Genomic DNA, 25,952 nt, shown 5'->3' on the forward strand with positions numbered 1-25,952 from the left:
CATAAACAACCTTCTGTTTCCTATCGTTCGCCTGATAGCCCAGCTTTGGGACGTCTCCCCAAAATCCCTGCCCCTCCAGTGTCCCTGAAATGGCTGCCCCCCCCTGTTAAATCCCGATCCCCAATGAGGTCCACGTCCCTCAGCCTCACCGCATCGATCGTTCTGCCATCCTGTCACACACACGCGTCCCCCCCCCCCCCCCACACACCCCCCGTAGATCAGACTTAAAAGTGAGAGGCAGCCTCCAGGCTCCGCCTACGTCCTTTGTGACTAATGGCTGCTTCAGTGTGTGGTGCAACAGCTTCTCCTTTTTATTCTGGCACAAAGATGCTTATTTTATGCTCGACTCGCCTTCGCTCCCTGAAGATGCTACCCCAGGGGCCTCTCCCTCCTTCTCATGTCCAACTCATCCCACGGATCTTCTATCAGCTTGATCTCGTGGCCACTTCCTGGCACCGTCCTGACGTCCTCCGCAGACCAAAATATTTGCATATTTCACGGTCACACCCATATTACTGAAGCCGGCGGGATGCGCGGCCACTCCGGCAGGGATGGCCCGTGTGCGACTCTCTTTCCCAGTCGGAGGCTGTTGGGACGGCGGTGTATGGCTATTTCTTGTGGTCGTTGGCATGTGACTGTCTGTTTTCCCTCCGCTCCTCTGTTCCGCAGCTGTCTGGGGGGGTTGGGGGGGGGGTGTGGTGGTGGTGAGAGTTTGCTGGAATGGCTTGTTGTTTTTCCTCCTGAGTTTGGACCCAGCTGTGACGTTATCTGTCTGTTTACCGAAGACGACGAGTCCGGCAGCGATGACGTCACTATCCCCGCCACCATCGCCGTGTTGGTCATCACGCCACATCCTCCCCCCCCCCCCCACGCTGCCCACAGCCCTGTCTGAGGCCTGGGCTGAAACTCTGGCCTCCCTAAGTCTTCATCAGAGAAATGGAACAAACTGCCCCAGAGGGGTGTAGCAGGTACACGAACGGTTCAGTGCAAACCTCAGTTTTGGGTTCACAGTTTCATGCACTTTTGGTACAGCAGGGAAAGCAGATTTTGCTATGAAATTATTTATTATTCAATCTGCAAACACAAATACAGTTAGAAACAGATGCTATGCAAAGGGAATGCATCTGTCAATGCTCTAGTAACAAAAAGAGGCGTTTATCACTCTTTATTTATAAAAATAAATGTTAAATAAATATATTGCCAGCCAGACGCCCATGTGCAGCAAAGGCCAGTTCATTCTCTGGGCTACGGTTGGTCCAGCAATCGTCATGAGAGCAGAAAGACACACACGGAACATACCGGAACAACTCTGACCGCAGAGGGTCCAAACGGAGGACGGTGCCGCGGAAGTGTATCCCATCACCAGGGTGCGGTGTTTACTTCCAGACCGGAGCGACGGCATCAAAACAACAAGACGTCTAAGCAACACACATCTCACACACACGTCCCATAAAAACCCAGCAGAACACAGGCAGCGACACCCAAATCACAGAGAATTACGCCCCTACTGAAGCCTCCATATCCGCCAGGAGCTGACGATCTGTAATCACATCGGGGTGACCGCGGCGCGGGGAGCTAACCGCCGGCCTTTATTACTGCAGTAATTACGACAGGGTCCGCCTTGCCCACAGCGCACTTTCCAGTACCTTCTGTGAGGTACCCGTAAGTCTCTGTGAGTGAGACTCCATTTTGGTCTCTCATAAGCTTCTCAAAGCGTCCCATATTAGATCTGTGAGATTTAGAGTTTATAAGACAAGGAGACACAGCTTGCATTAGAAAGACCCACATGAAGCCTCATCTCCAGATCCCGAACCCGTCTCTCTTTAAAACGCGATGATGTGAAATTTAAACTCTCCATGGGTTACCATCTAATTTTTTTTTTCTTTACTGTGCGTTTCTCTCCCTCTCTCACCATGTCTTTCTCATCAGATGTAAAGTTCAGGAGTGGTAACCACTTTCCCACAAGGGAACGGTCTCTCTCACCACAGGGCTGAGAAACCAGCCCCCAAACAGCCTGCTGCATCCCAACATTAAACAAAACCTAAGAGAAAAAATGTTGAAATTGTGAAAAAAAAAGGAGACAGAGGGGGACGGATTTTCTAATCCGGCCTTTATTGAGGTTCCTGGTTTCAGCCTCGAAACCTTTTTTATGCGTGCAAAGGCTTCCCTGTAATTCCCTGACCACCATCACCGGACCGGCTTGTAATAAAAAGACTCTATTTCTGGACTCTCTGTAATAATGGCCTCTTTCCCTTTCTTGTCAGATTAATGCACTTCTGTTACATGTTCCCCCCGTCACAGACATGGAACAGGTTGCGGATGATCCGCTCCGACAAGACCCGTGGGACGCGGGGCCTGTCGACAGCCGCCTGCGTCTGCTCCCCAGACTCATGGCCCCGAAGGCCTGCCCTCCATGCCGCCCCCCGAACCCACCCCTGGGCCAGTGCCAGAGGCCTGTGAAAAAAACCCAGATTCCCAGGAAGCATGGAGCATCATAGACGCCAGAACAGGTGAGTGAGGGTCACAGACATTAACCTTCTTCTACAAAGACCTACAGAGCTCACAGTTGAAATCATTAATCGCTTATAAATCTGGATTTCATACTCATTCAGTTTGGATTAGTTACATCACCTAAGGGCATAAGAGAAATATCCCCTCCTGGGACTTTCTTATTTATTAAAGCATGCAGGTGGACACCGTACAGCTATCAGAGTGACAGGGAGTGTGTAACTGTGGCTATAGATTGGCAGTTGAGCCCTGGGACAGGGGGATAACCCCACCCCCTAAATTTCACAGGGCATCATGAAACGCCCTCGGGTCTGTCAGCAGCAGCCACAGGGCACAGTGAGGCCAGGCTGAGGCCAGAAGAGGGTCAGCAGAGAGGCAGCCAGGACATTCCACAGTCTGGTGTAGGGTCCATTCCCGCAGACAGGACACAGCTCCACTCATGAGGCGCGTTCCAGACGTCAGCCAATCAGACACTGCCAAACAGAGCGCACACACCAACCTCCAATCAGACGCTGCCAAACAGAGCGCACACATCAACCTCCAATCAGACACTGCCAAACAGAGCGCACACATCAACCTCCAATCAGATACTTGCAAACAGAGCGCAGACATCCACCTCCAATCAGACGCTGCCAAACAGAGCGCACACATCAACCTCCAATCAGACACTGCCAAACAGAGCGCACACATCAACCTCCAATCAGATACTACCAAACAGAGCGCATACATCAATCTCCAATCAGACACTGCCAAACAGAGCGCACACATCAACCTCCAATCAGATACTGCCAAACAGAGCGTAGATATCAACCTCCAATCAGACACTGCCAAACAGAGCGCACACATCAACCTCCAATCAGATACTGCCAAACAGAGCGCACACATCAACCTCCAATCAGACACTGCCAAACAGAGCGCACACATCAACCTCCAATCAGACGCTGCCAAACAGAGCGCACACATCAACCTCCAATCAGATACTGCCGAACAGAGCGCACACATCAACCTCCAATCAGATACTGCCGAACAGAGCGCACACATCAACCTCCAATCAGGCACAGCCAACCAGAGTGCAGAAATCAAAGTCTTTCATTTCCTCCACTCTGTCACCTTCTATCTCACGCTCTCTTCAAAGCAAACATTATTTCTGAAGAAAAGTGTCTGTTTACATGGCTTCAGTTCAATAAAGTTAGTGATGAATTAATGAATTATTAATACTATAGAAGACTCTGTAAATTTGAAAAGCTAAATGTCTGCGTTTAAAGTTTAAAAGGGTTTTTTTCATATTAAAATGAAGAAGCACTTGGTGAGACAGCAGGCTGGCTGTCACACGCACCGTCAGGCACGGGCCCGGTGGAGCGTGGCGTGGACGTCCCTGGCCTCACCAACAGCCTTCCTCTGCGCCTTGCTTTAATTTACCCTTAATTGGAACCGGGGCTCTGCTCCTCCCCCTCCCGGCACACATTCCGGCGGTCGGAGCGATTAAAGTTAGCGCAGCGCGCGGTCGGCCTCCCTAATACAGCGGCAGCTGATTTGCTCTAAAAAGGAGGGAAAAAAGTGAAAAACACACTCTTGTTGCATGACAGAATCCCTCCCAACCAAGACTTGTCCTTTAATACCGAAGGCCTTTCAAGTGGCTTCCCCACGATTGCACGTTGGGTAACCCTAACCGCACGGCAGAGACAGTGCTAATTATACACTGAGCGCGCGTGTGTGTGTGTGTGTGTGTGAGCCTGCAGAAGGCGAGGGCCGCGCCGTGGACGTGGGGACAGGGGCGACCGAGAAGGGGGTCCCTTGAGCCTCGGGGGGCTAGGAGAGACATAAACAGTGTTTAGTTGGAAGTGAGGGTCTGAGGTCAGCTCCGCCGCCGATCAACAAGTAGGAGCCCCGGTGGAGGTACCCAGGAAAGAGAGTCACCCTGGAACTGAGGACCTATTGACATGTAACAAAGGTCGGCGTTGTTTTCCCCCTGGAATCCCGAAGCATTTTCAGTTCGCCTTTTAGTGACTCCACATGGGGCCCATGATGGCTTAATCTCCCTCCTCACCCCTAAAAAAAAGGAATGGTAACAAAAAAAACTAACCCTGGGCTCATGCAGTACCTCGATGGCGCAGAGACCTCTGGACCCACGGCACTCTGCGGGGCGGCCTGAGCGCGGAGAACAGCAGCGCACACAGAGAAATGGCGACTCTGCGCCTTGTACCTAAAAGCACCAGGCGGTCAGACGAAATAATAATAATAATTACACCAAACCAAAAATGCCCTTTTCCATGGCTCTGTCCTCGTTGGACTTAGCGTTTGGCACTCGCGCTTGTACACGTGGAGATTACACTAGGTAATACCAAAAATACATCTGTCGCATTTTTTAAAGATGCATCGCCGGGGTAACGCCCAATGCTCGGTCTGCGGCCATGCGGCGCTCTTCCTTCCTTACCATGCGGTTGATGCAGTAAGAACATGCGCGTCATCTGCGGTGTCCAGGTGATCCTGGAACATCAGTGAATAGCCGTCCCCCCCCCCTTCCCTCCCTCCCAGTCTTTTTTCGGCTCTGCTCCTTACTCACAGTCTTCTCCCCTTTCAAAGTTTCTCCTTTTCTCCCTTATTGCCCGTCTCGTTCCCCCTCGTCGCTTGCAGTCTTTGACACAGAGGTGCACTCACATAAAATCAGCCAACACCCCTACTGCCAGATGTGCCCCTGGAAAAGAAGGGGTTAAATCTGTTTGACTGTTTAACAATAGTTGCCTTGGTTAAACAGGAAGCGGGCCGCTCCCTCTGGTACCACTCCTCATGTCCTCTTTGGGTCGAGCAGGAACCAGCTTTAACATAAACTGAAAAAAAGCAAATTGATTAAATCAGGCCCTGGTAGACCCAATACAGCACCGCAGCCATGGCATTTTTAGAACTAAACAAGGACTGAAAATATGATGGCTGGCTTGGCACCTGTCGACCTAATGTAAACCAAAATTCGGAGCGCTTCCCCATCAGGCAGGCATACGAAACCCTCTTCATGCCTGTAATTAAAAGAAATTGCGGCCGTTACGTTAATCATACTGCTGATTGTCTGCCAAAATGGTTAGGGTTTGCTCCCCCGCACCAGGAAGTCCTTCCCGAGCGTTGGACCCACAGCGGTCGACAGCACCTGGCGATGGACGTCGAAAGCGCATGTTCCCCCAGAAAGGCCTCTGGGTTCCGGGTCTCTCGGTCTGTCTCAGCAGACTGCAGATCACATGGGGACGCTGCGCCTGGCAGCCGTGGGATCAGGCAGCAGGGTGCCACCTGGGCATCGGCTTGTCTGGTCAGGTGGCTACGCCCTCACCTGCTCTTCCAGGTGTCAGGTGATCGTAGAAGGACACCTGCCCCTGGGCGCTGGGGGTGGAGTCGATTTTAGAGGCTCGCCTGTCACTTTAAGCAAATCGAAATATGATCTTACATCAGTTTGCATCGCTGGATGTTTATGGAGAGCTTTGACTGGACTCGACAATGTTCAGGTAACGAGTGAGGGTCCTTAGTGTGCTGCATCTTAACGCAAGCCTTCACCACGCCGTTCACCGCGACGGCTCGTTTCAAAACGCTGCCGGCATTGGGGTTAAAGACAAAACCGTAACCTGACACTGGAGTCCTCAGCTTAAGTAACTTTCCAAGGGTACAACATCAAGGCCCTTCTTGGGATTTGAGCCAGTCCCTACCTGCCGTCCGCTTTGTTGGAGTGTAACCGTATAACTTTTATTAGTCCAAAAAAAAATACCCAGTGTGATTTCTTGCGACGCAGCGTGCAGAGAGGATGTCGCATTTCTTGCGACAGTAAGTTAGAGGGGACAAAGCAGAAGACAATGAGGGAAACGAGCTTTATTGTTCATAAGGGAGGGCGAGGAGTTTGGCCTGAGCTCACTACCGTGGGCCACGGCTCAAATAGAGGTCACCGCCCAGGTTGCTGCCGGCCCGAGGAAAAAGGAACGGAACTGGAGAGCAGCACGAACCGCAGCATGTTTCATGAGAACCAAAAACGGGCTGAATTTCGGGTCCTGAGATTCGGGGTTACAGGGCCCCGATCTCACATCTAAACATATAGAACTAAGCAGCACCCCCTACAGAAAGCTATGAGGAGAGTGTCTGAATGCCATTCTTACCCATCTATAGCCCCAAGGATTAAGGATGAAGTCGTCATCTTCTTCTCCAACCTTCTCATCACCTGCTATGGTGCATGGCCACTCCACCCCGGCTACAACTTTTCACTTCTCAAGCCCTGGGGTGGGTGGGTGGGGAGTGGGTGCCCCTGCCCCACCCCCGTTCGCCCGACGCCCGCCTGGCCCGATCCGGTCTGCCATGAAAGGCCCAGCAGCCACAGCGATGTGAAAAAACGAGGAGTCTAAATTAAGTGCCCTCTCATTCCCAGCATTTCATGGTTTGGTTAAAAGCTGGGCAGCAGATGATTCACGTTTTATAAGACTGTGCCCTGTGGCGGGCCGCTCCACTCCTCACTGCCCCGTCTGGCCTCCCACCCCTCTGCCCCCCCCCACTCAATGAGCCCACTGGGGTGACTGGAGGCAGTTCAGGTCCCCCAATAAACATAACATCTTATCAGCTGGTTTTGAATGTTCTTCTGGATAGCTAAACCAGTCAGTATTACTTACCACTACATCCACTGGTCTGCTTCTGGAATGGATCCCTACCCCACACCCATGGATCTACTGGTGAGTAATGCAGACCAGTTTAGTTGCCCAAAAGCCCTCTGGAAGCCCCCCCCCAACCCAATTACACCATGTCAAACTCATTTCCATTCTCCCACCTCATATGGCGTCTCACCCCGGGGGTCAGAGGGCATGGTGTGAACCTGCCCACGTGCTTCGGGCTGGCCGGGTGTCTGCTTGGGCTACGCGGGCATCTGCCTGGGCTGCGCGGGCGTCTGCCGGGGCTGCGCTGGCTGCTGCACGGTGCTCTGAGAGGCAGCCCAGTGACCTCCTGGCTGTTCTCCCAGCTCAGGCACAGCAGATGAAAACACGGGACAAAAATACAGGCTCCCCAGCCCAAAGGGCCCATTACACCCCTGCAGCAAGATGTCTGAGGGTTTCGGAAAAAAAGAAATACACTAAAATGGCCAAAAAGACTGAGGGGAGGAGGGGAAAAAAAAACGGAAGGAAGACAGGAATGACGTTTCTCTAAATGAGTCCGACAGCGCGCGCGGTCTCGACCGCCGTTGTTTATCATTTCCTCGTCATGGCCACCATAGGCCTGGCGGCCGGGACCAGAAAAAGCAGGGGGACGCAAGGGCCCAGAGGTGCTCACGTGGTGGACCAGCGGATTGGCACACGGTGCTGGGGCTGCCTACACTGCCCCTTCTGGTAATTCATATACCTATGAAAACTAAAGAAGATTCAGCTGGTAGTGACACTACACAGCTGATGATTTCCATGCCTGTGGACGACATGATCTGCACATCTACAAGTGAAATATCTAGACTTCCTTAAATTGCAAACCTTCGGAACAACAGGTGTACAATAAGGATGAGTTTAGGCTATGAGAGGCTCCCTCTACTGGCCCAGTGCTGCATAGCACTGCATGTGTTCCATGGGTTCCAGCTTTCGGGGAAACTCAGACAATGACCTAGTCACTCGTCCCTGAACTTTTCTTCTATTGAATGTGACTCACAGTTTGGGTTCAAACCCCCCCCCCCCCCCCCCCCCCACTGGGCTTGATGGGACATGATGGAGTTTGGACAAGCTAGGTGCATCGTAAACATTGTGTAACCAGGGGTGGGAATTTCAGGTTATCAGAGTAATTGCTCCGAGGACAAAGGACAAACAGAAAGAAGAAAGAAGGACTAAAAGAAGAAAAAACAAACATAGAAATGTAGCCACCGCTTTCTGGCTCGTCGCTGTCTTGGTTATGCAGAGCTGCAGGATTCTCCTATCAGAGCTGAGACAGGAAATGCTGTCTCCTATTTCCTGCGTTCATCTGCATGTCAGTGCCAATGCTAATCACCCTTCACCTCCACCTCACTGCTTCAGTGGTTCTAGATTTCACTGTCAGTCAGGTTTAATGAGAACCCCAGTGTTTATCGGCACCCCCCAGGAACCTGCAACACCCCAAAATTAAACCCTCCTCCCCAATGATGCATCTGCATGCTAGCACAAGTCTGCCAGCTGATCTGGAGTTACAGACACACATGCACGGCCACAGATGCTTAAAGGGACTTTTGCAATCCCTCGGTCGGCTGTATGGTTCATGCGGTGAACCTGTCACCTGGCGGGCTAAGAACTAGCAGTCAGCCAGTCCCGACAGAGCCACGGGGTCCCGCGTGACCCGGCAGACTGTGGCCCAGCATGCTGGCATGACGGACACGGACGCCCGACCCAGCCGGTGCAGGAGAGGAGTGGGCGTGGCCAGCTGGCGGTTTGGAGGAGGAATGGGAAGCATGCTACCACTGTGGTGCTGGTTGGACCTGTGGGCTCTCGGTTTTCTAAGCCACTGCTGTCCAGACCACATCTCTCCATCCCTCCATCCATCTCTCTCTCTTTCCTCCTTCCTTTCTCTCTCACTAACCATTTCAACTATAAAATGTTCCCTAAGTAAGCCCTGCTCCACCCTTCCCAACAGCATGCATCGATGCAACACCCCCATCTACTCCCACACCACGCCAAATAAAAAAGGCAGTAAAGCTTCCTCTTCTGCAGCTCTGTCCGGAATAAACACGCGGCTTTTCTGTCCCTGCTCACTGGCACTGCCAATCAGCCGGTAACTGCCTTTTACTTCAAGCCCTTTGCTGAAGATGACGATCCATAAAAAGGTGATAGAAAATAAGGAAGGTGTAAGAAAGTCTGTCGTCTGGTGTCTGTTCAGGGCCGTCCCCGGTGCCCCGTTTGTCCTCTGCTCCTTAGTGCACCTTCCTGAGTCGGGCGCCAGATGGTGAGAGTTTTCAAAACAAATTACTGTCCGAATATAAATGCTCCTGAGATTGATTAGACCTGACATCCTGTGCAAGGTATAATGTATTATAATATATTAATGCAACCTCTGACCGTGTCTGTTTTATAAATGCTGTCTCAGGCTGAAAAATAAACAAGCCAATAAAAGAATCCTCTTCAGCCTTTAAAAAATGTAACTCTCAAGGCAAAGCACTACACTGAAACAATACTAGGATAACAAACATTTATCAACTCAAGGACCATTAGTTCATGGTAAATTACCCTGAATACCAGTACTCCAGAATGGGGGTGAACTACAAACTGACAGCCTTGACGAGGGGTCTTTGGGTGATGCTATCGGCTGATTTTTGGACTTGATAAAGGTAGGGGACGTGTGAAGTGACTCTTCTTGTGTGCAAGTACATGGTGCGAGTTCCAGAACTCCTACACAAAAACAAATGTTCACTTTAGAGGAAAAAAAAAGATAGCAGGAGGTTTGAGCACATCCTGACTCACCCACCTTTTAATCGCCCCATACCGGGATTTCTGGATGCCACTGGTCACCGCTAAAACGCAGTTTTGGATTTGTATCGACACTGAACGGCCTTCACAGATAACAGGCAGCACTCACTTTCCTGTCTGCTCGAGTGTTTCACGAGTGTTGGTTTTACTTAAGATAGTTTTTGTGGTTAAATACGGGTGTTTTCTGCACTTTGTGTTCTTGCGGCCGAATATACGCTGCTATCCCTGTTTACCGAATGACGCCCATATACTGAATGCAGGCAGGGCGGCCCCACTTAAAATTCCTCCCACTTGTATACAGTGAGCAATTTGCCATTATGAGTAAAAATCACTGTGAGGTAAAGGTTATCCTGCTCAAAATGAACTGGGATACCAAGCTTAGGACAATCATGTCCAGTCAGAGGGCTGCTTTACCAATAACAACAGAAACACTAGGCCGAATTCTGGAAATATGGTTTCCATGCTGAAAATCAGTCAGCTAGCTGGCATTTTGGTAGAGTTGTCAGATGACTGAGATTTCACAGCCCACTTGAATATGACAAACTGCCTGTGACTGTGATAGGGGTTACAGGGTACTATAAACTACCCAAAATCAACAACTGTTCGGCATTGTAATTTATCTCCCTTACAGATATTAAGTGGGGTGCTGGTGGGCTACGTTTCAATATATTGACATGATCAAAATCACAGGGAAAACAAAAATCTTGTAAACTGATTCCCAGGCCAGAGTGGGAAATCCTTTAGTCCTTTAGCACCACCTGCTGGTCATAAACAGGAAGACAGCATGATGCTAATAGACAGCCCTTGATATGGGTCTAGGAAGCATTAGAAAACACTGGTGAAGTGTCGCTTGAGAAAACGCCAACTGAACTTTCCCTAAAAAGCCAATCTTATGCATGATTCAGATTTCAGCTATATTAACTACTTTATGGCGTGGATAATGTTATATAAAACTATACAGCAAGGGTGGCCAATCTTATCCAGAAACGGACGTTGTGTATGCGGTAGTGATGGCCAACTGAAGCTTCATGAACCATTTGCTGTATTTTCTGACCCCGCTAGATGGTGCTCTCTGTTCAAAAAGGGCTCAATGCATACCCCAAAGCAAGCCAAGAGCACCATCTAGTGGGGGGAAAAAAAACAGAAAATGAAGCTTCATTTGGTTGTCACTAGCATGAAGTGTTTTGCTGCAACTCCCTAATTAGATTACTAATAAGATGACTGATTGGCTGAAGAGTCCTCACACCTGGGTTTGAACAGCTGACCTACAGGTTATCCTAAAAACCTGCATACACACCGGCCCTTTGAGGATAAGATTGGCCACCTCTGTGCTACAAGAATGTTTAAGTAATAACCAAAATATGACCTTTATTCTTTACAGTACCAAATTTAATTACCAATTTAAAAATTACTCCATTAAGTGTTAATAATTATAAATATGAATAATTTAACAAAATAATAATAAAAAATAACAGATGAGCACCGCAGGGAGGAAACTGTTTATAGCAGTGTTCCCCTCGGGGCCCCGCAGACAGTCCAAGATTTTGTCACTCAACAATTTGTGGTTTAGGTGGAGTGGATATTCAAAAAAATCCCATGTTATGGGCCAGCATGTGTGTGATTGTTCGCAAGGCAACATGCATTTTTGTTGCAACTTTACAATAAATAGGCCATAAAAACACGCCCATACGTAACTTACTAGTTACTGTAATTATTTATTGTGGACACTAGGTGGCAATATTAGTTTTCTAATGAGGCCCTCTATTAATAATGCTACAAAATACAGACATACAGGCAGCATATTACCCCATCTCTGTGTTGCCTTTGATTGGCTGAAAGTCCCCCGAAACTTTGACGGGATAAGCAATTAGAAGATGGATGGATGGCCAGCTATTAACGTAGATTAGACACACTTCTGATATATTATTGTCATGAATAGAAGACAGGTGACAACATTTGCTCCTTCCTGCTGTACTGTTTCAGTATCAGATTCAAAGAAATATCGCTGTAAATTTGCAGTAATAAACGTGAGTAAAAATCACGTGAACACTAAGATTATTTGATTGATCATAACTAATTAAATTGTGCTCAAAATTGCAATTTTCCGTAATATTTAACTGTGAAGTGCAGTGATGAAAACAGCGAGTTTCACTGTGATTTAACACATTTACAACTGGTTCCAATTTGAAATGTCTATACCATGTATACCAGCACGGTTTGTAGGACGTCTCACCGTTTTTGTTTAAAAATGGGAATAGTAAAATTATAAAATATATTCTAAAATAATAATTCCATTAAAAATCACTGCCAGAAACATTCTAATCCAGGCTAGACTGATCCTGCGTTCAATTAACTCTATCCGTGTCGGAACTCGGATGAAGACGTCATGAAATACGTCACTACAGTAAGGTTAAATATCGTCCCCGTGTGATGACGACATCGAAGCCACTATTTTGCCCACAACACTGACGACAGTGTTTCTTTATTTGATCATACTGTGATTGTCTTTATGTGTAACTATTTGACCCACATTCTACCCATTACAGAAACTGTAGAAAGAGCTCAGTGTGATATGTTTCTTATCTTGTCCCAAATTAAACTGACGGTTAACTTGCCCTCATTCTGTCCGCATTTATTGACGCAACATGGCGATCGGCGTGTTTAAAACAACCATGCCCAAAGAGAGTAGGGTCACAATAACCCGGTGTTGCAACGAGGCGTTCAGTTAATTTGCACAAATCCAGGTTAATTAAAAAAAAAAAAAAATCAAGCACATTTGATATTCCGCAGCCGATTTTGTTCAAGGCAAAATTTCTGGGTTGTGTTTTTATAACGGTTCGGTTAGTTTGGCTTCGTTTCTATCTCTCTGTGGGAAATAAGGTGTGAACAGGTACCTGAACCGTGAGGGTTGCCAGTTGTGTGAAACTAATTTGTTCGTTTCTTTTTAAAGATGACGGCGCGTCGGTGCTGATCCGGATAAGCAGTCCGGTGACCCCGCCCAGGCGTCCTCCGGCGCTCCTCGCAGCGCCTTTTGTCCCTCCTTTCGGAGGGAGACTGCGTGCGTCTCCGGGATTAAAGCGCCTTTCTCTTATTTCCAACAGGTACGTACAAATCTGTTGGTTGCGTGCGGGAGCCTTTGATTAAATATCGTATAGCTGTTACTGTGAGTGCGTGGGTATGGATGCAAATAGGAGGATCTGAGGTGAGAGAGAGCCAAAGTCCGGGACTGCGGGCTCCAGCGTGGCTGTGCCTTTCTGGTTTGGCTCTGTGCTGCTGCTATCGCTCCATGCTCCCCGGCATTGGGGATCCGCAGCGTTAGGAGATTTCAGGGACATTAACAATAGACCAGAAGCGCCTTAAAGATACTTTCCGGAAGCGGACGTGGAGTAACGGGTAGGAAAGATTTCACGTGACGCTCCATCTGAAATTTGCATTTAATGAGCTTTTTAAACATGCCTTTTGACTACCTGATCTCTTTCAAGTTTAAAGAGTTGGTTTCAATTAATTGGATTAGAGACACCGTTTGCTACGGGGTTTTCATTACCGGTTTTGTTCCCGTTCATTCCTTTGCCATATATATACAGTAGAGATTAGGCTCCCATGCATGACATCCATTCCATCACTCATGTCTTCTATCAGTAAATAAATTGCATAACATTATATCAATAGCGCATTTTCGGCGTTTTAAAGTCTGCAATAACGATTCGTTCATTTTATAAATCGTGTGCGATAGGGGTAAGGAAGGATTGGCGTAAACACGCCTCCCTTGTATCTCCATCCATCTTCCAACGCTTGTTTGATTTGCTTCATTGTGTTACACTGGGCTCCCTAAAACGCCACGCTGCTTGCGGATTTATCTTGGGTTAAGCTGGTTCGGACCTCGCTAACCTTAAGCGATTCCCCCCAGCCTGTTTACATGAGGCTAAGTTAGTCATGCAGTCCGCACCCTGGTTAACCACCATCTGCAGGTTAAGGGCGAAGAGAGGTGATCGCGTGACCCGGCACGAGTGACTGGATAAATAATCCTGCGGAAATTCAATGTCTCACGCCGCTTATTTCTCCCGATTCATGCCGGTTCATTAAGTAATGAGAACATAGTTATTGGAGGTGTGAATGCACCTGGCGGGCCGGGTTGGGAGGATTTCTGAGGGATCTCTATGCGTTTGGGATTGCTGTATTCACACCTTGGTGCCGTTTATGTAAGGACGCTTTTTTCAGATGAACCTTTCAAAGGTAAAGCACCTGACTGTGGTGACTGTTACCTTTGCTCCGCAGGCTTGTGCGGTGTCTCATTTACTATACCGTCCAGACATTACGCCGTGATACAGTGTTTTGATGGTATTTCCAAAAGTAACGCTGTTCCGATATTTTGAAATCTTGGTAGCCTATGATAAATTTATCCAAATGACCTCTTATGTCGGTAAGATGTCAGAATAGCGCAGTATGTGCCAAACTTCCCGTTTTCTCTCGCTGTGTGACGGTTTCCTGCATGCATTTCTCTTCGCAGTCGTTGGATTAAAACTCATGTTTATGTTTCACGTTATAAGTTTTGTCACAGACACTGTGTGCCGGTATGTATTAATGCTTTTTCCATCTACTCCATAGATTGTGCTCAAAAATTGAAAAAGGACCTAATAGAAAGAAAGGTGATAAATAAATAAAAAATGGCAAGATAATTATGCTAGATGAAAGGAAAGGAAGGCCATCGTTTTTGTCTCTGTTCATCTGAAGTCCCCTGACGTTCCGCGACTGGTATTCGTGTAACAGAGGAGGTGCAGTGTGGTCAGGCTAGCGGTCTGTTAGTGCTGGAAGTTTCCCCTTAAGCACCATAGTGACCTGTGATCGTCACATCCCGTCTCACTCCACATCTCTCCGTATTCCAGGTGATGTGAGCCACATCTCAGCTTCTATCTTTCTTGGATCCACGCTACGTCAGCCCCCCCCCACATGGGCTGGGCAGGATGTAATACCTCTGAGGAGCTCCCCTCTTCATTTACCCCGATCCAGGTGTGAGTGTTGGGGGGGGGGCGCAGGATGTTTGAGGTGAAGCCCATGAGTTTGGAGAAGGACTCCAGTGCTGGCAAGGGTGAGTGTCTACATTCTGTAGCCTTTGGAGGATGAGCACTGGGACAGGGGGACGTCACACGCACCTCCAGTCTGGGGACAGGGGGACCTCACACGCACCGCCAGTCTGGGGACAGGGGGACGTCACACGCACCTCCAGTCTGGGGACAGGGGGACCTCACACGCACCGCCAGTCTGGGGACAGGGGGACATCACACGCACCTCCAGTCTGCCTCCTGTTAAATTAAAAGCCCTCACATCACACTGATAACCTTGTTCAAGGCCAGAGGCCCAAATAAAGGTTTCTTCATTGTTCCATTGCTCATGTCTGCCTGAAGATGGGAGGTGTTTGTAGGTCCTTGACCCGGTGAGTCACATGACCAGTCATCCAGCAGACAGGACATGTCCTCTGGTCGTGTGGCTTTGTTACACGGAGCTCAGATTTGTCACAGGGTGGCCGCTTACGTTTGTGGGTATCTTGTGTAATGCCACACAGGCTGCTGTGCTGAAATCGATAGTGTATGCATACACACACACAAGCACCCACCCGCAAACCCCTCCGTCTGTCGCATGAACTGCGCTGTTGCGGCATGCATCCTTCCCGGTGACCCCGCCGTCGATGTGTTTCCTCAGGTGGCGAGCACGGAGCGAACCCCACCCAGTTTGAGTCTCTGGGGACAGGCTGCCCGTCGCTGTACCTCTATGACAGCCATGAGTGGGTGCTGTCAGCCGGCTGCTCGCCGGAGGAGCCCGAGGGCCTCTCGCCCCTGCTGGCCGAGGAGACCCTGCGCTACATGAGTGAGTTTCCTGCCTGCTGCGGAGGGGGCGGGGGCTCGCTGGGCTGGCTTGTGCTGATGCATCATGATGGGCATCGTTAGAGACGCAGCTGCTGTGGTTCCTGTTCTCCGAAGTGTCGGACGGTTTACGGCATGCCATGACAATGAATGCGTGTGCTTTTCCATTTAATGGCGGTAACCATGAGGATCTTGTGGTCACATGTCCATAGTACTTTGAGTACAATTGGCAGTGGTGTTCCGTGACTGAAATGAAATGTATGTATTTTGCTGTTACCTGATGATTTATCCAAGAATGTCCCATAAGTCGCTCAGAGTATTTCTGAGAGTGTTGCGACAGCTCGTCTGTAGATTCTGGGGTTGACTTCCTGTTTGCATGGCACCGTGTGCCATTGTGTCCCTAGATGCCCTTCGCTCTGTCGATGAGCTACCGTTGTTGCTGATTGGCCAGACTGTTTTAGGTGTGTGTGTGTGTGTGTGTGTGTGTGTGCATGCGCGTGCATGCTTGCTGCAGAGATGTCTGCGTGTGTATATGCATGTTCCTGCTTTAGAGATGCACGCGTGTGTGTCTGTGTATCTTGTTTAGAGATGCGCACGCTTGTGTGTGTGTGTGTGTGTGTGTGTGCGTGCGCGCGCCTCTGCCTGCATTAGAGATAGCCGTGCGTGTGCCCAGCAGAGGCACGGGAATCCGACCGGCTGGTACAAGGTGACGAAGCAAGGGAGGTGGCGGAGGAGAGCGTAGAGGTGGAGGGAGCGCAGAGCGGCGCGGCGGGGGGCTAATGGGGGACATGCCGCTGTTCGGCGGCACCAACGCAGACAGCAAGGAGGAGCTTTACGAGAGCTTCGCCGTGCAAGGTGGGCGTGTCCTTAAATCTATGCCTCGCAAGGTCACTGTGAGCAGCGTCGCGGGAAATGCACCTGCATCCACCTCGGGGGGGGGGGGCAGTTTACCGGCCGTTTCCAAGAATAGCGGCGGCTTGTGTTCCTGAGCGTGGTTACGGGCCACATGAATGCTAGCAAAGTACCGTCATGGAGTGCGGGTGACCCCGCCCCCATCGCCATGGCAGCAGACCTGTCATATACGCTGCCCCACTTATGCTTTCTATAAATACCAGTCAGCAAGGGCGTGTAGCGGGACACCTCACTCTCAGCTCATGTTTGGCGGGGGACAGGGAATCGAGGAGCTTCGGACGCAGACGCTGGTTAATTGGTTCATGGCAATTAACCATCCGTCACCTTTACTACCGTTCCGATTCAGACGCCGTAACTGACTGGTTACCCTTCATGGAAAAACAAACGTGTCGCAGTAGCGTGTCGCATCCGTGTGCTGTAATGCAGCTCAGCTTGTTTAATTGTGTAGTGGCTCATGAATTCCGCTATTGTTGTGTCGCATACTCGTCTATTGGATTAACTGCAGTACTGAGAGCCGTTCCCTGTAGACAAGCAGAAATTCCTCGTGACCACAGGTCACCTCCAGTGACACTGGGGACATTGGACAATGTTGAATGGTTTTCATTGTTAAAAACGTGGTGACACTTAGAGCCTGTCATTTCCTGCAGAGAAAAAAGCTCCCAAAGAAATGCAGAGGACTGGGAGTGTGTCATTTAGCATAACTGGTAAGAAATACATTTCAAAGTGACATTTAATCTGCAGAGAAGGTAATTTGACTGTATTGTTTGTGCTTGAGTGGCACGGCACTGAAAATGGTGTGGAAAGCGTGTTTGGTCAGCTCTGCCTTGGAGAGGCCCTTGGCCCCCGGGGGTGATGCGGACGCTGAATCTCTGAGGATCCTGATACACATGAATGCCAACCCTGAAGGCTTGCAGTCAAAACACGCTGAAAATGCTGCTTTGCTGGTGTTCAGAGGCTGTTTCTGGAAAAACCCGCCCATCCGGTCTCTGTCATGCTTGTGGGTGGGGTGGGGTGGGGTGGGGTGGGGAGGATTTCAGAATTCTATCACATCTTCATATTTATATACCCATTTGGTGTAATGGGTGGTGTTGATGGTGGAGACCTACTGGGAGTGCCGCACATTGACCAGTGAGAGTGTGAGCGTGATTGTTAAACCGGTTGCCTTTCAGACTTCAGATCTTCTGTAGGCTGTGAATGGCTGGATTGACTTTGGGGGGTCTGCGTGTCACGGAGGACAGACAGACTAAGGGCCTGTTCCTCTTCTCGCGTAGGTGCTCTCGGTGAGAGAGGGACCACTGGCACAAGGTTCAGTTGAGGTCTTGGGCGGTAAAGCATCATTAGACCCCGTCATTAACGGCCCTTTCCCTTGCACTTCTCTCTTCCCTCCTGCCCTCTTTCTTCCTACCTCTCTCTCTCTCTCTCTCTTCCTCGTTCACTCCAGCCTTCCTCGCTCTGGAACCTTCCAGCCTCTCCCACCCCGGCTCCCACAGCCACTCTCAAGGTAATGTCTGTTTTCCTGTTGCCTCTCCGCACTCTTCCCTTTTCTTGGTCTTTCTCTCCTCCCCCCCACTCATTCTCTTTCCTTGGCTCTCGCGCCCACAGTTCCATTCTCTCACCATCTTGGCACACTGGGGGGATGGGTACTGTAGAAGCTGCTGTAATCCCGCTGTAGGACTGTAGGGGGAGCCTGTGTAGACGTGCTCTCACTAGTGTGCCTGTAGTAAGAGGGGTAGCTTAGTGCTGAGCTTGGGCCTGTAGGCTTGCAGGGTGGGTTTGGACCTCAGGCTGAGTGTGTCTCCTTGTTTCTCGCTCCCCAGTCCTCAGCGGCGAGAGGGTGGAGCAGATGACCAAGACCTACAATGACATTGACATGGTTACTCACCTGCTTGCGGAGGTACCACTCGGAACTTCTTCTCCGCGTTTCGATCCCTTTATGGATGACCTCCCCAGATGCGAGGCTGTGACCGTGGTGGTCTGCGGCTGATCATACATCTTCGTTTCCCTGCCAGAGGGACCGCGACCTGGAGTTGGCCGCTCGCATCGGCCAGTCACTGCTGCAGAGGAACCATGTGCTGCAGGAGCGAAACGAGGCTGTGGAGGAGCAACTGGCGCAGGCCCTGGACCAGGTGGGTGTTCCGCACACCCCGGCCAGCAGGAGGCGCTCACGAACACATCTGACCCCCAACGCCCCCCCGCCACCCCCAGATTCAGCAGCTGCAGCACGAGCTGGGCAAGAAGGATGAGCTGCTGCGTATAGTGGCCAGCGCCTCGGAGGAGAGCGAGAGCGACTCCAGCTGCTCCACACCGCTGCGTCGCAGCCACATCCCGGCCATGTCGCCCTCCCTAAGCCAGCTGGAGGCGCTGCAGAGAAAGCTGCAGGAGCTGGAGGAGGAGAACACGGAGCTGCGGTCTGAGGTGTGTCTCCGAGGGCCGCGCCTCCCTTAGGCTTCAAGGCTGCACGCTGAGCCTCCAGCTGAGCTGTTTAATCAACAAAACATTTGATGAATCTTAAGTTTTTGAGAAATGAAAATACTGTCAAGGCCCAAGGAGCATCGCTTAAGTTCGCACTGTTTTTGCGGAAGTTTTGAGCGTGATGTCATTGTAGTTGGTTATAAAAGGGGCGGGGTTTGTGCCCTCAAGCGGAAACAGGGCCGGTTAGGTGTGAAGAGAGACCCCATGTATGGTGTGAACCGGCACAGAGTTTGGAGTAAAGTACGGCGTAAAACGAATGTATCTGTGGCCCTTAAAAACGAAGTGGAAAATTACGTAATTCATAATTAAAAATAAAATGGAATAGGAAATAAAAACTAATGTAATATGCTAAAATGAAAAACATATGGATTGATACATGCATACATACTTTGGCTATCAATAACTGTCCCCCCCCCCACCCAGGCCTGCCTCCTGAAGTCTGAGACAATCACATACGAGGAGAAGGAGCAGAAGTTGGTCAACGATTGCGTCAAGGAGCTCCGTGAGTTCCGCCGCCGCTTTCCGAAGCGGACCAGTGACCTGGGCGCACATTTGGAATGGGGGGGGAGGTCATGATGTTTCCCGTTTCCCCGAGGGCAGGCGAGTCCAACAGCCAGATGATCACGCTGACGGACGAGCTGTCCCAGAAGAACGAGCAGGTCCTGCGTCACCAGGAAGAGATCTCTCAGCTGCTGTCCCAGATTGTGGAGCTGCAGCACAGGGTGAAGGAGGTGAGGATTTTCTGGGCCGGCGAGCAGCGCCCTCTGCAGGCAGCGAAGCAGAACCCAAACAGCGGAAGGAAAGGGCAGACATAGCCGGTCAGAGAGAATATGATGGATGGGGAAACTGGAAAATAAAGAAATAAAAATGACACCAGTGATCTCAGTCCTGGTCCCTGAAGGGATGTGATCTCACGCTCTACTGGTGTGGCAGAATGTGATCTTGTGCATGACTTGCCAGGCTGCAGGTGTGTACAGGTTCAGCATCTCTTCATATGCAGCTTTCACACTCATATTCCTGAAGCACAGGGATGTCAGACGTCCCACAAACAGGCCTGTGCTCTACCTAAGTTTCAGAGCTTTCCTCCTAGCAAAAATTCATCTGGCTGTATAGATGAGTCAAGCTGAGCTGCTCTGGATGACGGCTTGTCATGGCGGTGTCGTTTACCTGGCTGACAGTGACATTGTGTCTTCGCAGCTGGCCTTGGAGAAGGAGGAGCTGCGCATTCACCTGCAGGCCTCCAAAGACGCCCAAAGGCAGCTGACTGCGGAGGTGAGTCGGGCCCCACCCTCGGCCACCGCCGAGACCAGGCTAACCGGCGCCCCCTGGTGGGCTTCACGGCCTTCCTGTCTGCCCCGTTGTCCTGCAGCTGAAGGAGGTGCAGGACAGGAATGCTGAGTGCGTGGGCATGCTGCAGGAGTCCCAGGAGGAGGTGCGGGAGCTGCGCAGTAAGAGCACGCAGTCGGCGGGAGTGCGCAGGCACCTGCCCTACACGCTCTTCCCCGCGGTGAGTCCAGGGATCCCAGTCCACTCGCGGTGGGGGGGTCACACACCCCGGGCACCACTAACGGCCGTCCTCGGGTCTGTCCCTCAGGACTCCCTAGCTGCTGAGATCGAGGGATCCATGAACAGGGAGCTGAGCATGGAGGATGAGAGTGTGCTTCAGGACCAGAGGTGGGCACTGGCTACTTGAGGATGGCTTTCAAATGACCTTAAAAGATGAGATTTCTTTGTAAATGTAAAGCTTTGATCGAGTGGGTGTACTGGTATAGTCTGAGACATCCCCCAGAACACTATGCCAAAAAATAAACTATGCAGCTTCTCCAGAACTTTCTCCAAGGCTCTTCTCCCCCCCCCCCTCCCCCCCCAAATACAGGAGCTCCCAGAGGCGTGTCTTCCAGACCGTGCGCTCTGTGAATGAGTCAGTGCAGCGGCTCTCCCAGCCAATCCCTGGCTCCTCGCGCAGTTCTGTAGTCATGACTGCTCAGCCCTTCTGTTCCACCCTGCCTCCAGCAGAGGGCGACAGCAAGTGAGGCTCGTCTCTGTAACTCCAGTGTTCATTCTGACAGCATATTTTGATTTAGTTTGAGTCTTGGTCTTTTGATGATGTGTATATTTTTAATATATTCTTTTATTACATTTATGCCTCACATTGAGTCGACTGCATTTGCCAAATTCACTCAATTTCGGTGTCAAATGACGATGGCAATAAACATTTATCTTCTCTACCCTTCTCTCTCTGATGAAAATGCAGTTTAGTTTGTCATCTTTCCCAGGAAATTTGGTCGACTAAACCTATAGTACATGCAGTCAATGAAACTAACAGGTTTAGTCATAGTCTAATACTTCATTATCACTTTCCTTTGAAAATGTCACTTATTTTTCTGTGTACGCACAGAGAGACTGGTCAGAGAGGGACTCCATCCTCTACAATTTTCCAAATGAACATCTGTAAAGTTATGCCCTAGCATTGGGTCTTTAAGGACGCAGATTGCAAAGGTTGTAATGCGAAACATTGTAGAAATCCTAAAATAGCTTTTATATGAACCTCACAATAAAATCCAGCCAAGCCTAGCACAGGCATAAAGAGTTTAGAGACAGTCAGAGTTGCGTGGTTTACGCAGGGCAACTGGATCCACATTGTCCAATTGTGCAACTATATTCAGCACTAACTAAAGATACTTCTGGTTGAATCCATTTCAAATTAATTTCTTTCTGACATTGTTGTCTCATTTTTATTCATTGAAAAAACATTTTGCTATAGGGTAATCTTGACAAATAATTTTCATTGTCACCAAAAATAAAACACTTTCTCACTGTGCGATGCCCCCACTAGGCTGGGCTCTTCCATGTGCTAATTTGGGTTCATTAAACTCGTCCACCCAGTGAATTAAATTTCACTTCCAGGTTTATTACATAACGATCAAAGTCAGGCCATGGTTAATGTGCGATAGATTTCCATATCATTTGCTTTGTCATACCACTTGGGATTGTCCTGGACCTTGAACATCCAGCCTTTCACGCAGACACAATCTCAAATGCTGCAGCTCTTTGGACATTTCACATTTTTAAAAAAATGTTTGTCAAAAGAATTTTTGACCAACTACATTTAGTTTAAGTAGCTTGAAAGTAAGGATATCGGGCTGCAGTTGAAGCAGTAGCCTTTGTGTCAGTAAGCACCACTCTTGTTTTGCAGAAGTGCTATTTGTGATTCTAATTGCGTGTGTGTGTGTGTGTGGCAGGGGGCGGACGCAGACGGACCCCCCCAGGTCCCCTGCCGCCGAGGACGACCTCTCCTCCGCGCTGCACCGCCTCTCTCTGCGGCGGCAGAACTTCCTGTGCGAGCGGCGCTTCTTTCAGGCCGAGCAGAACGTGAAGCCATCAGCCCCGAACGCAGCCGCCCAGGGGGGCAAAGGCAGCGGCTACGGCTCCCCCAGCCGCAGCACCCTCTCTGCCCCCAACCTGCTGGAGATGTCCGTCACCCCCAGCTGCTTCAAGACCTTCCTGCCGGAGAAGCTGCAGATCGTCAAGCCGATGGAAGGTACCGTGCAAAGCATTGTGGGATAGCGGACAGCGTGGCCGACATCAGCGACTGACATGAAAGATTTTTCAAAGTCTGCAGTAAAAATATTTTGACGTTAGGAATAACCCATTGCTGTCCGGGTATTCAGAGTGAGCCTCTATGCCAGTGATCAGAAGGTTGCTGGTTTGAGCCCAGCCTCGGCAAAATAGTTACTTGTCTGAGGGCCCTTGAGCGAGGCCCTTAACCCCCAGCTGCCCTTCACTGTCCAAGCCTGCATATGTGTGTGTGTGTGTCATGGAGAGCCAGATGGGGTAGGCGAAAAGAGAATTTCCCTACTGGAATCGATTAAAGTTTTATCGTTATGAACAGTTGCATCGTCATGGTAACCTGTCAAGCTTTTCCTGAGGCCCCTGTTTGTTAGTGAAAACTGTAACACACACAGACCTTTGACCCACAGGCTCACTGACGCTGCACCATTGGCAGCAGCTGGCCCAGCCTCACCTGGCCACCATCTTGGACCCACACCCGGGTGTGGTCACCAAAGGGTTCCGGCCCCTTCCGCAGGACGCCGTGTACCACCTGACCGATCCGGAGGAGGACGACGACGAGTCAAAGGAGGCGTCCGCGTCAGACGGCCATTGTGGTGACCAGGAGAAGAGGAAGGGTGAAGAAGATGAGGAAGAGGAAGGCGGGATCACCTTTCGGGTTCAGCATGCATCCACGCCGGAGGAGAAGACGAGGAAGCGACAGGAGAGGCCTGTGGTTTTGCCCGTCCAATCAGTGCTTTCCCCTCATGACTCGCCTCCCCGTCCTGCACCTCCCAGTCACCCCGACCCCTGCTCTCCCTCTGCACCCCTCGATCCCACAAATAAGCTTCTCAACACCTCGGTGCCCTCTTCAGGTGAGTTTGGGAATAACACGCACACCTCTGTACCCACGCTTTGTAGACTTACCGTTCTCACAGAATGCAATGGCTGTACCTCTTCAGATCACAACCCAGGGAAGTGTCTAAGCTCCACCTGCTCCACCTACACCTTCACGACCTGCCGGATTCTGCACCCCAGTGACGTCACCCAGGTCACGGCGAGGTACAACCAGCCACTCCACTGTTTAGTGTTTATCGCAGGCATGTCCCGGATGTTTGGCTTGTGTGAATGTGGCTTGTGACTGGCTGCACCCCTCCCTCCTCTGCCTGTCCACCAGCTCTGTCGGAGGCCTCCTAGTGTCCACTCTGGGGAACATGCCCAGCTCCCTCCGCACGGGCCCCAGCACGCCCGTCACGCCCTGCCGCCTCAGCCTGGGCGACTCCTTCCCCCCTCGGCGCCCGTCGGGTCCCCGTGGCCTGGCCAAGCTGCTGCTGGAGAAGGGCATCTCCGCCCAGGTGTCGGCCAGGAGCCGTCCGCTGAAACCCAAGCCCTCCCAGCGACCGGCCACGCCCCCCAACTCGCCACACCCTGCCCTGTCGCCCACCCTGCCGTCATTTGAGGCCCCCGGCGCCACCGGCTCTGAGAACTTCCTGGCATCGCGTCCCGCTGAGCTCTTCCTGCAGGATGTGTATGGGCTGAAGCCGGGCCGGGCCGGCGTGGGGCTTCTGCAGCGGCTCCGTCGGCTGGGGCTCGCCACGGTGCTGCCGGCAGATGCCGTAGCGTCAGATGGGCACCGAAATCAGGATGCCGCTACCATCCTGGCCACCAGCAGGGGGAGCCTTCTGGACGGCCTTCGGCGGAACCAGAGTCTTCCGGCTATGATGAGCGGCCGAGCTCCATGTGTTACTAGCCCGGTACAGCTGCCCCGAGCCATGCCCTCGGATCCCACCACCCTCACCCTACCCATAACCCCCTGGGGCAGCCTGAAGGAGCCAGACCTCATGCATTCTTCAGAGGCTCCACTTCCTCCATCTGCCCCCAAATCCTAAGGTCCAGACACAACTGAGATTGGGGGGGCAGGGAAATTGCCTTATATGCTTCACCCCTTTTTCCAGAAACCAAATCATGCGTCATGCATTAGTTATAAAGAAAAAACCTCCATCCATTGTTTTGGTTTAATTTGGCCGTTAAGCTCTGGAGACTTTCGCTGTCTGAACACGGCGAGAGCTGCAACTCGGAGGGTAACGGCACGGCCAAGTGTTAAGGGGGACCGGCTGTCCACACCTCGCGTCCCCCCGGAGCTCGGAAGGTCAGGAACGTAGATGTGAATCGTGCAAGTCGGCGTCGGTGCGAGGATGTTGGGCGGAGGGTAGCAGGATGAAAGGAGATGACGGTGTAAGAGAAGCGGAAGGATGATGAGGCAGAGCGACTGCAGGGATGGTTTGTGATGTTTGAGGAGAGACTGGATTCTGGGAAAGAAAAGCGGGAACTTCTTGCAGAGGGTTCTGATGAAGTCTTTACGGTGTCTACCTCCAAGGAAGGGTTTTTACGCATTGTAGTGGTAATTATGCTTATAACCATTTAAGTGTTACGATTAGATACAGCCAGTGCAGCAGCCTTTTAGTGAAATACCTAGCTATAGTTTGCCGTGCCGGATGAAGGCCGATCATGCACAATTTGAAAAATGAAGTGTGTTGCTTTTGTTGACACCTGGGAGAGCTCAGTAGATAACCTGAGCAGGGATACGCATATCAGAGGTCAGTAACTCCACATTGTGGGTTTCAGGCACCTCTGTTAGTGCCCAACTTGCACTTGAAATGAGATTACGGTAAAGCGAGAACCAGGGTAATGTTTGGAGTCAACGGCCTTGATGGCGGGCAGAGCTCTGCTTGAATTACAAGCAGGTTGGAGATTGAAAGGGGAAGCACAGGAGGTGGGGCGGTGGGGGAACAACATTAGCACATTCGGAGTGCTGTACAAATGTTCTGATCCGATATTCAGTGTGACTCCCTGAGGTGTCGACTGACTGTCAGGGTTCAAATCAAAGATGCACAGGTGGAGGACGGGTGATATGGTGCAGTTAATTGGTTACCACAGCTATCGATAACAGGATATGGGTAGCATTTGATTGTGACCCCTGACCCCATTGTGACTTCTGTGTGACCCTGATTCCAGGCTGCTTGTTTAGCTGATTTACAGCACTTTTATTAATTTTAACTAATAAATATTATTGGAACAGATGGCTTAGTATTTATTATTAACAGTAATATGTTGCAAAATTACCATTTAATGGAAAACCTAACTAGATCATTTGTTTTGTTCTGAGGTAAGGATTTTGTGGTCCATTTTCTTTGTTTTTGCCTTATTGTATAAACCGTTGAGCGAATAT

At 50.5% G+C, this 25,952-nt stretch overlaps 1 protein-coding gene across 9 annotated transcripts; it reads left to right on the top strand.

Moving 5' to 3' along the window:
• The first annotated feature begins 12,593 nt into the window (after nt 1-12,593).
• Nucleotides 12,594-25,803, top strand: LOC111852227 (trafficking kinesin-binding protein 2-like). Of its 9 annotated transcripts, none has more exons than XM_072700327.1 (16): nt 12,594-12,676; nt 12,883-13,033; nt 14,816-15,018; nt 15,630-15,794; nt 18,144-18,203; nt 18,520-18,596; nt 18,712-18,828; nt 18,908-19,117; nt 19,598-19,676; nt 19,775-19,905; nt 20,372-20,446; nt 20,544-20,848; nt 21,051-21,203; nt 22,417-22,715; nt 23,155-23,785; nt 23,901-25,803. In XM_072700327.1, exons 3-16 carry the CDS (start codon nt 14,967-14,969, stop codon nt 24,610-24,612), a joined length of 3,066 nt encoding a protein of 1,021 aa, XP_072556428.1. In that variant the 5' UTR covers nt 12,594-12,676; nt 12,883-13,033; nt 14,816-14,966; the 3' UTR covers nt 24,613-25,803. The 9 variants fall into 9 exon arrangements, with proteins under 9 accessions (XP_072556428.1, XP_072556429.1, XP_072556427.1 ...); XM_072700328.1 differs by having other exon boundaries at nt 12,610-12,772; XM_072700332.1 differs by having other exon boundaries at nt 12,612-13,033; nt 23,155-23,590; nt 23,678-23,785.
• The last annotated feature ends 149 nt before the right edge of the window (nt 25,804-25,952 follow it).

This window comes from Paramormyrops kingsleyae, chromosome 16, assembly GCF_048594095.1.
Source record: "Paramormyrops kingsleyae isolate MSU_618 chromosome 16, PKINGS_0.4, whole genome shotgun sequence".
NCBI lineage: Eukaryota > Metazoa > Chordata > Actinopteri > Osteoglossiformes > Mormyridae > Paramormyrops > Paramormyrops kingsleyae.